We start from the raw sequence: 11416 nt of genomic DNA on the forward strand, positions 1-11416 counted from the left end.
TTTTGTATTTTGCTGCGCAAGCAAGTTTTCACTTGTGGCACTTAGTAAGTTGAGAACCTCACCTTCATGTTTGCTGCTTGCTGAGCATTCAACACGTTGTGTGCACCCAACTGTGGCCCTCCTTGAGTGAGGGTCTCTGCCAGCACACTGCCTCCAACACCGGGTCCAGCACCCACTTGTGCCCCCTGCAGACCCTGGCCCTGGTACTGCATTCTCCCCCGGCCTGCTGGTCCCAGACCCCCGTTCATCACCTGTCCAGTCTGGCTCATGACCCCGTGACCCTGCCCACTGTTCAACATGGCCTGATTGAAGCCCATGGCTGTGGTTCCATTGCCTTGTCCAGCTGCAGCAACTCCTTTCTGGCCCTGGGGAGACTGGTGATTGGGGGAGCCCTGCCCCAGTGGACTTTTACCAAGTACAGCGCCAAGCTGACTTCCCACCATGCCTCCCTGTTGGGGGCTGGCTCCCAAGATAGAAGAACTTCCCGGTCGCAGGAGCTCAGACAGCTGCTTGTGTTTTGCGGCTGCATCTGGAACGATGGAGTTGAGACTAGGACCCCCTCCACCTGGGCCCCCGTTGGAGGACATCCCCATCCCCAAGTCTCCATTAGGAATGAGTTCGTCTGGAAGGTTGTTTTCCAGGTCAAACAGAGACACAAGATCTGAAAAAGGAGAGAAAGGGAAAGAAGAATTAGCCATGAACACTGACGCATATCCTTCAACCAGCAGCAACTAAAACTGAACTGCAAACCACCAGTATTAGAAAGATTGAAGAATATTCTAATCACGAAATTCTGTGGTTAGTCTTTCTTGCTCACACAACACAAACAAACCACACTTTACAGGAAAATGCACCATGGTCTCTTTGAAATTAAACAAAATGATAAGGGTGTGAAAGCATCCTAAATGTCCAAATGGATGTATTGTTTTCAAAGGTTCAGTGTTGTCATCTGTCGACCACAAAAATGAACAGATTTTCTGACCAGCTATCAATACCAATGTAAACCACGCCTAGTCAGCATTTAAATGTGATAAGTAAGCATACATTTGTATTCAACAATAAGGTTCATGCTAGATCCTGACTGACCGGGCATATAAATCGGACGATATTTACTCATTCAATGTCATTGAATCGCTGTGACAAGCGCTTCAGGAAAATCGCTATTCACAAACCGTCAAAACAAGCATGTAAACAGTCTGAGTGAGAGTAACGTCTGTTATTTCTGTGTCCCGTACATGTTGTTAAAAAAACTTCCCAACTCATATTGTAACGTATTCAGTGCAAGGCAGACGTTTCTATGGACAGGACTAACATTACATTGAAATAACCGATGTAAACGTGCTGACTGACTGTGTTTTGATCAATGGATCAATCTCTCCTGTCTGTCGTGCAGTTGTCAGATGTGACATTATTATAATGTTGGTTGATAACGGTGGTTAGTATAATCATGTTATTTGATATTGTTTGATATTGTTTCTTGCCCTCTCCCTGTTTTGTCAGGTTACAGAAGATCCAATAGCTGGTTTCTTTCTACTAATTTCACAAAGGTCCCCAGCGATTTGTTATCTTTAATGTGCATAAGCACAGATGGCAACAATGCATGTGGACAAAATTACAGTTCAGTGCCTGCTGTAACTCCAAAGCAGTGTGGACTACAAAAAAGTTCAGAGGAACAGCTTTTGCTCTGTAGCTTAGAGCACTCTTGTAGCTGTGCAAAGGAAAAGTAAACATGAAGACTCAACACACACAGAGCATTAATGAAGGTTACAGTCCAAATCACACGTCTGTGCCAAGGTCCTTCACGTGCAGGTGTGAATGTGCCTCAGTGTGTCAGCCAATGAAGATTTTACCAGCACCTCAGCCACACCCCCACACACGCCTAGCCCAGTGTTTAGGGCCAGTGGGGTTTTAAGTCTGGAAAAAAATACATTGTGTTCCTCAATGCAATAAGGTGGCAATTCATATTTTGAACATTACAGGCATTTAATGAAATGCCTGTTAGTGCCTAAAGTTAAAGTAACAAGTGTCAGGGTACAGCAACAGACATGGATGGTGCATAGTTGAGAGCAAGCACCTGTGCCTCATCTGAGGGCTATTCAGCAACAAGATCGAGAGCACACATATATGAAAGTAAGAGATTTTGAAGAAAGACTGTTCATATCTGATCTCAACAGCAACAAATAGACATCCCTCCGCCAGTGCTCAAGAACAAGCAATGCCAAGACTAGAGCCGTTTTCAGACATGACCTGCGGGTAAAATTCGGAGAATTGGCTACAGAGTTTAACCCAGAGTTTGCCTTTCATACATGTACAACACAGCCAGAGTCCTCTGCACAGACGCGTTCACAACAGCAACAAATACTCCGCAACATTCAGGCGAGAGGTGGAGCCGGGTGCAGCCAACAGAGGCAGGAAGTGACATATTAACTCTGCTGCATGGATCACGTGATTTTCTTGACAACAAACACATCAGTGTCGGCTCTTATCACCACAAACACTCTTGACATCTTTGTTGGTGTCTTCTATGTGTGTGTCACTGCTTTTTCACCGGGAGATATTTATTTTTGTCCGTTTTTTTCTTCTTCATTTTTGCAACTGTCGAGCATTAGAAGCGTCATCATGCCTGACTTAGCATTTTAGAATATGTATCCAAACAATTAACCAAACCCTTTGCATGTTCTACAAACACAATAATATCTAGAGTAATCAAGTGATTCCCATTAATCGTTTTATAGCTAGTTTCATGATTATCTGACAAATGTTTTACCATTGCTTAATTGTAGTACTCAGTGCAGCTCAATTTGCCTCTCTCACACCATGTCTCTCTCCCACACAAATACAATTACAACTGAGGCATCGGCCATAGTCAGACTCGCCATCAATGAAGTTTTTAGCATCCCCAGTAGGAGGGCAAAGCTCACTTCCACTGTAGTTGTGTACATTCCCACAACATGCATGCAGTACTCATCAGGCAGACCGACCTCAACATAACACCTGCGCTTTCTATGTACCACTTTGTTTGATTCCCATTTACAGAGCCAGGGCTGTGCACAAACACCAAGTCTTTATTTAGCAAACACACACAGAATAAACACCTAGCAGACAGTGAGGGGATTTTTAATGACACAAAGTGCACTGGATTAAAATCCCTTACTCCACCTTGAAAAGGGAAAGGATAGACTGGAGCCAAAAACCTAGCTGAAGGAGTCATTGCCTTCAGCGTGGTGAGTCTCGTCCAAAGACAGAGTATGATTTGACTTCACTCATTACACAACAAGGATATGATGAACATATCCATATGTCAAAAAGAAGCAGCCACCAACTAGATAATCCCAACACTTGAGTAACACTATTCTCACCTGAAGAGGACACTGCTGCTGCCGGTTGTAATTCGCCCAAAGCCCTTCAACAGGCATGTGAAAATGTTCAATTACACTCTCCAGTGTAGGAGATAATAACAGGCTATGTAGAGTCCCAGAGTCAGAGAGATGGGATAGAGATGAAAAGCATAAGATTTTGCCCCACTCTCTTTCAATAAAATGGGTCGCTAACCAACGATAGCAGTGTCAAAGGGGCATAAAGATCCAGACGTACAATTCTAAAGAACCAAACTAAAAATATGGATAAGGTAGTGAAGTGTGCTGCTTCTTGTGAGCAATTCAAGCACAAACACATTAAAAGGTATTCGTACCAAGAGACGACATGTGTGTCAAAGTCTTAAACCACAAAAAACGTGCGAGACAAAAAATCAGGGTGAGAAAACCAATATTTAGTGCATCTATGAAAGACTGAGAATGAAATGAACTTATGTTCGGTTGTCTGAGTATTAACTTCATGCATGGTGCCTGATTGTATAACTGAGGGAAGGCTACCTAATGTTTTGCCATTTGCAACAATTAAAAAAGCTAAATTAACGTTGAATGGATGACACAATTTGAATCATACCTTTTACGACATGTCTTTAGGCAAAACGACATGTATCCAAACTCGTTTTTAATGGGACATTTGTTAAAACAAAACAAAAATTCTGATTTGTATTTTGCATGCACTCGTCTGGAAGTATTGAATACTGACATTTCTTCACCATTTTGGTGCATTTGTTGGCGTTAGTGTGAGAAATCTTTGTGAGTAGAAGCCAGTGATTGCATTCATGTCTCAATACGGCCACGTTTGAATTATTCTTTGCCTTGGATACAATTTATGAGACGATTAAATTTCAAAAACTTCAACATGGCCTCATTGTTCAGCACTGTGTCCGAATGCAGCAAGCATACATTTTGTATTTAGATCTTTTTCATGAGATCAAAATATGTTAGAAGTGCACGTTAGAATTAGTAAAACGTCAAAGAATACCTGCAATTGATAAAATTATCAGAACTAACTTAAGAAAACCCAATTTTTGTTTTTACCACACATTTGATTTGCAGTACATTAGTTAAACCTTTACTATGGTGCTTTATAAGAAAAGTTATAACTACTTCAAGATGTGCTAAATTAGCAGCACACTGCACTCGTAAAGCTGGGGCAGCAGTCATTTGCTGCACCGTGTTTATGTAAACCACAGCCATTCATAGACAATGGCAAGAAAAGAAATTGGGCAAGGCTAGACAATCTTAAAAGCTGAGAAAGTTTTTTTTATTCAGTTTGCAGACAGATGTAAAATAATTAGCTCAGTGTCGTTCAAGAGGATATAAGCATGCTGCGGATGTGTTAGATATGAAGGGGTAAGGACAGAGGGAGGAATAGACGTACAGAAGGCCACCGGGCAGGGTTGGCTTGTTGGCATCCCGTGCCACCCACTCTTCTCAGCATCTCAATCAGTTCCACCTCAGCTGAGACAATAGCCAGCAGATCTAGCGCATCTTCTGCCAATGGTTTGCCATGCTGGTGAGAGGCATAACATTTTTAACGGTTGACCGTGTTTGAACATGTGCTGATGCTGATGTAGCTGAATAATGCTCACCCAGGGGTTGGCAATCATACACAGGCCAGACAGAGGACGAGGAACCCCCGCTAGGTAAGCAGTAGCATTAGAGAGCGGCTGCCCATTTCTCACCTCTTGCGCTGACACGCCACTCAGGCATACAAATGACAACAAGCCTGACACTTGCCTGTGGCCACAGGGGCAAACACAGACTGACACCAGACCAGAGGACCATAAAAAACGGAGACATATTAACATAAGCATCAAAGACTAGCTGCTAATCTGTGGCTGTAAGCGACAGCGACTGTGCACTGGATTGGATGTAGCAACGGGAGGTGTCTCTGCTATCTGTCCGACAACCAATAACTTTGTCAATAACAAACATGACTCAGTCAGCCAAACCCAGAAGGGAATATTGTTATAATACTACTTTGCAACACATCTGTGAAAGCCAATACTTGTCATATTGATTTCAATCCAAGTAGAAAATTAATTTTGAAGTTTTATCATCACTGAATCATTAAAGTTGAGATTTTAGATCGAATTTATTACAGTGAAATGTTTTGATTTGAAAACCATCTAAATGAGGTGATTCTTTCTCTTGACACAACTTTTGTTTTTCGAATAAATCTGTTCTTTTAGGATTCAGAATGTGAAATTCAGATTTAAAAATCAGGGGTACCCAGGATAAGTAACCACATTTGGATTAAGTGTCCTGTAGGAGTGTAGGGCAATAACTATGTCAACCATGAAAAAAACATATATTAAATTTGTTTTGAAAATGTAAGTTTTAAACACAGATTTCCAATTCAAAGAAACCAAGTGAATTTTTGGATGAAGAAAGATGCACAGTAGAAGAAAGAGCGGTGCTGCAAACCAAGAACAGTAGGGGTGTAACGGTACATTTATCCGAATTTAAAAATTTCGGTACGGGCCTTTTGGTTTGGTACTTGCAGCACCGAACTGAGTGCAACGAGTCAGCGTGCGGAACTTATTTGTGTGCATGTGGGTCTCAAATTCCGATGGACAACTTTAGCGAAGGACCGGATGTGCTGTAGGCTCGCAGTCATGGTAACCACAGACAAACAGGAGTTTAAAGACCATCCCTCATCACATAAGTCTGCTGTTTGGGAACATTTCAGTTTCGCAGTCAACTATAATGGTGATGGAAGAGGATCGTACAAAAGCCATGTGCCGACATTGCGCAACTGCAAAGTATGTAGCTGGTAGCATGTCGAACATGCCGACTCGTTTGAAACAACATCACCAGAGTGATGTCCCACTAACATTAATGGGATAAGGAAAAAACGTGTTCGGTGTAAACCCAGCTCCCCGCAGCATTTAAACTGCCGCTTGCAAACAATTCAGACTGTGTCAAAGCAATAACAAGCGTCATAGGTGTTTCTAATAGCAGCGGATATGGGTCCGTTCTCTGTTGTTAAGAACGCAGGGTTCAAACACATGCTGGAAGTCATCGAGCCACGTTACGAAGTTCCCTCTTGTCCGCATTTCAGCCAGCAAGTCACACCAGCCCTTTATAAACCTCTGTCGCTAGCGTGAGAGTGTTCTCCACAGTGGGAGATATTGTAGGTGCCAGCAGGGCATCAAACCCTTTCTGCAAACAACGTGGACAGGTTTATTAAAAAAAATAAGGAAAATACATATATTTAATAATAATCATAATTATACAATACCAAAATGGTCACAGTTAATTTTCTACATGTCGCACATTAATGGATATTTATTTTACCATTTAAAATTTGTTTATTTTGTTATTTTACTTTTGTAAAATTGACTTAGGTAAGAAAGACACAGCCATAGTCTGTTCAGTTAAACAGGGTTGAATAAAAATTAATTAAATCTGTTTAATGTTTTCTGTTCCTTGTTTTTACTGTACCGAAAACGTACCGAATCGTGACCTTTAAACCGAGGTACGTACGGAACTGGGATTTTTGTGTCCCGTTGCACCCCTACAGAACACACTCCAAATAAACTCAGAATTAGGGCTTTTTCCAACTCAAGAAAAAAACAGTGCTTATCCTCCCATCTGCACCCTGGCACTTAAAATCTTCTCAGTGTACTTAAGACCCTGAGCCGCATCCAGGACTTCAAAGAGAGCAGGAGACACTGGGAAATGTCATACTGAGTGTGTGTGTGTATGTGCGTGCGTGCGTGTACATTGAGATAGAAGGGGCTTGTGGCAGCAGTGGGGGAGGAGGAGGCCCAGTGTCGGGCTGCTTTATTGCCCAGTGAAAGGTCCTGTCAACCTCTGAAAGGATGCACTACCTTGGCTGAAGACCGAGTTCTGTCAAGACGTCTCGATAATGCCGCCATCCGCAGAAAACAAGTCAGACAAAACAAAGAAACTTCTCAGTTGTTTCCGGATAGCAGACACAGATGCTTTGAATCGCCACTTCATTTTGAATTAAGTATCTGTACCAGTCATTATGAACTGTCAGATGACAGTAATGAGGTGCCTGCAGTGGTGAAATCCAACATACAGCTTCACTGAAATGAGACGATGATAGCTTGGTGCTAATGAATGCACAATGAATATCAGCAAAGCTATGTATGTAAGTACATAGCAAGTATACAATATGCAAACTACGCACATGCATAACTAGAATGGACCCAAAACTGGATGGTTGAAAAGTTCCAAGAATTATTTCATTATTAGGAAGAGTGGAACAGGTTTCAATCAAATATACTCCTGCAGTACATCTAAAGGGAGTTCAATGAGAAGTGAGGTCTTAAGACGAGCTGAAATAAATAGTTACTAAATAATAGTGCCAGTTGACATAAAATTTAAAAAGAAAATCTATAAATCATGTTCCTACATTTTTTAAGCAAAAATGCTCACTTTGTCCGTTTCTCCAATGTCTCGTATTTCTTTAGATTTTCTGTTATGTCATTGTAAACTGTAAATTGTCTTTAGGTTTTGGACTGCTGGTAGCACAAAACAAAACCACTGAAAATTCTACCTGGGGCTTGGAAAACCTCTAATAGACATCCTTAATGGTTTCTTACATTTTACAGATGAAATTTTACACAAATAATATTCAGCTATCTAACTAAGAATGAAAATAATGGTTGGTGGCAGCTCTACTCTTAATTAGGGCCCGAGCATTGACGGTTTCCAAGTTGACATCTTTGTTGGCGTCGTCTACATGTATGGCCCGCCCCATCATTCGCTGTGAATTTTTGGCAAAAATTTCCTGCTTCATTCTCACATGGGCTCACTCTGACATTTTCTGGACATTTTACAAGGGGGGTGGTCGGAAAACCTACAGAAAATGTCCAGAGCATCTGAACCTGACATTTCAGTTCTCACATACTTCCTCTCTGAAAGATATCAGGAAATTGTCTGGACTTCAGTGCATGGCTGAAGAGCAATGACATGTAGCCACAGTGCCATGTTTATGTCAAGTTATTATAACTTACATGCAATTCACTTTTACCTCCAACCAGATGGGTGGCAATTCTAAATTCTTGGTGTCTGTCAAACTGGAGACATCTTTGAAAGCATAACATCGTTGTGCTCGACTTTAATCTAGTGATAAGTAATGTGAATGATATGTTGACTCGACTCTCGTTCAACAGAAAAAGACAAAACAGCTCCAAAATACTTCTGGTAAATTCATGTAACTAATAAGGGCTTATATTAGAGCCCCAGTCTTCCCCAAGTGCACCAGTTACATGCCCTGTCAAATTCCTCCTGGTCTGAAGATCTAAAAGACTCTATCCTGGGGAATAAATCAGCTATAAACTAGACTAGTGTCGCACATGCCTCCATCAAGCTCGAACATCCTACACACGATTGTCACGTGGTTACAGTAGAAATATAAAAGAGAAAAGTAGTCTCAAAACTTGAAGGATTTATTTGCCATTAAGCGTAGTGCTAAACAGCAGAGAATCAAATATGAGCAAAATGTGCAATTTTTGGGGATTAACCGTCAATGTTAAAGAAAATTTCGAAAGAAATCCTGCATCAGCCACTTGATATACAGCAAAATTTCACAGGTTCTTCCCAGGCCACAAAGCAGGACTGGTAGATATCAGTTTGCTTAAGTTTTTGCATAGTCCACGAGGGAAAACATGTCCTCCTTGGCGGACGTGATGAACCTCATCTCATCGAACAATCCCGCAAATGCCCACACTTCTGTGTCAACTACCAACCACATGCACGAATCAGCGCTTGAACAACACTGGGAAACTTGTGTCTGTGGAGCACGTACAAGTCTTACAGGTGCATTGATGGTGTGATGTGCCATCAACTTTTTATATTAAAGGTTCAGTGTGTAGAATTTAGTGGTGAAGTTGCATGCTGCAGCTGAATACCCCTTACCTCACCCTCCCCTCCCAAACATGGATGAGAACCTGTGGGAGCCTTCAGTTGTCATAAAAACTCAAAAGGTGCTTAGTTTGTCCAGTTTGGGCTACTGTAAAAAAAACATGGCGGCCTCCGTAGAGAGGACCCATTCACGATGTAAATATTAAGTATTTAAACATAAAAGGACTCATTCTTGGGTAAAGAAAACAACAATTTGTACAATTCAGATGAAACACGCTAGTGAAAACATTACTGGGATTATTTCATATTCAATTTCTGCCAATAGACCTTTAAATAATCACATTATTTGTTATCCATGTAATATGTACACTTGGAAAAAAGGTCATTTTCGTGTTTTACAGTCCAACTCATCCATAATGGAGCAAAGTTGCTCTGCAGGTTGGGCTGGTGAAGAGGAAGACCCTTGGGCTAGTTCCTACTCCTCAGCCTCATCAAGGCAGCAGCTTATCCCAGCTCTGCACCCATGATATGTACATTTACTAACCAATCATCGGCAGCAGAAAAGCTGGATGTTGGCACAAAACCAATCTTCAACGATAATTCCTCTCATACCTCAACACTGATCATTCAAGCGTTGAACGAAGGATGGTCTGAATCTAACCGGGTGGTGAGGAACATTATCATTCTATCAGACAACAGTGGTCCGTGTGTTTGTGCTGTCAAGTTTCTGCAGTGTCAGTGAGCAAGGCACTAAAACCCAAGCCAACTCCGGGGATGCAGAATGCAGCATTTCCCTATTGCAAACTACGAGTTTCTCTGAGGGATGTCACGATGCTCACTGAATACCAGCTTCGTAAATGTGCAGGTGTCTTGGCGAGAAAGAAAATGAACATAATACTGCCAAACTTTCTAATCACGTTTGAATTGTTTTAACTCTACTTTGAAACCCTGCAAAGACAGAAAAGTTGGGAGCGAACTCCCTGTTGAGCAACTGCAATCTGGACATGAGGAAGAGGCAGCAAAGTTTGCAGGATTTTAGTTGTTTTTTTTGTGCACTAGATGCAGTTGGTGGTATTTCTTTAGTCACGTGTGGAATTACTCAAACAATCTCACAGGAACTTTATGTACAGTTGCCCAGTGATATTTGCACAGCCCCCAGCGAAGTGGCTGATGAGCAGCTTTTCCTCAAGGTGGATGCGTGCGTCCCCTATCAAGGCAGCCAGAGGATTAAGAACATAGAACCATACGTTGAGCCGAGGATGTCAAACCCGTGTCCCGTCCTTACCTGGGCCGTCCGATCCCGAGAGAGGTGAGTTGAGCTTGGGTCGCTTTGCAGTGGGGGGTCCGACATCCAGCAGATTGTCAGCCATCCTCGTGTTATCGGAGGCGGATGATGATGCAGGGAAATAACAGTCCAACTTTGTGGCTCCTGGAAAACTGGGAACTTTTTCCCCCAACGTTGCTCGAAACAGAGCAATTTTACTGTTGTTCTTTTTTTTTTTCTTCTTTCTTTCCCTCTTTCTTGACTGACAAGACTGGAGAAACGCTGCCCGGAGAGAAGAGGCTTCAAAAGGAAGGCAACAGCGCCACGCTCCGCTGCCGAAGATCACCCCATGATAATCCAACACCCAACACCCACATAATTATCCTCAACAATCGCGTCCGAAAAATTATTTCGCTTCGAGGACAATAAATAAACGGCGATCATAAAATATCACACGGGGCGTAAGAAAATCCCTTCGCCCGCAGATCGCCGGTTTCGCGTCGGTGCGAAATCATCTTTTTCGCAGTCGAAGCGAGCGGCCATAAAATCGGACCCGGGCTTAAATAAAAAGAGCAAAATTCAAGAAATATTTTCTATGAGCCGGATTATTTTTCTCGTCGCTGTCTCCCGGTAAATACAGCGACTCGCGGCGGAGGGTACGGCGAGAAGCGGCGCTCTCTAAAAGGGAAATCAAATATACAGCGGGCTGTGGAGACGATAAAAAGCCGAGTAATCCTCACATGTTTGCGTCAAATCTCGTCGGCAGAACCAACACGTCGGTTCCCAGCGCGGAAAAAAGCCGTTTCGGGTCCGTCTGAGTGGCTCGGATCGGTTTTTAAAATTAATGCTCCCCCCGAAATCCCGATTCCGAGCCGCGTCAAGATGGCGGCTGTTGATTCCTCCGATACAAAAAAAAAAAGTTTTTTTCTTCCCAGCT

At 42.4% G+C, this 11416-nt stretch overlaps 1 protein-coding gene across 5 annotated transcripts in view; it reads right to left on the reverse strand.

Moving 5' to 3' along the window:
- crebbpb (CREB binding protein b) overlaps positions 1–11381 on the reverse strand; it is a 32929-nt gene extending 21548 nt beyond the window's left edge. For all 5 annotated transcript variants that reach the window (XM_047343779.1, XM_035180101.2, XM_035180102.2 and 2 more), the window contains exons 1-2: positions 10501–11381; positions 63–661 (exon numbers count right to left, since the gene is read on the reverse strand). In XM_047343779.1, coding sequence (XP_047199735.1) covers positions 63–661; positions 10501–10585 — 684 coding nt within the window. In that variant the 5' untranslated portion in view covers positions 10586–11381. The remainder of the gene's footprint in view (positions 1–62; positions 662–10500) is intronic.
- Positions 11382–11416: the final 35 nt, after the last annotated feature.

Source organism: Hippoglossus stenolepis, chromosome 16 (genome assembly GCF_022539355.2).
Source record: "Hippoglossus stenolepis isolate QCI-W04-F060 chromosome 16, HSTE1.2, whole genome shotgun sequence".
NCBI classification, from domain to species: domain Eukaryota; kingdom Metazoa; phylum Chordata; class Actinopteri; order Pleuronectiformes; family Pleuronectidae; genus Hippoglossus; species Hippoglossus stenolepis.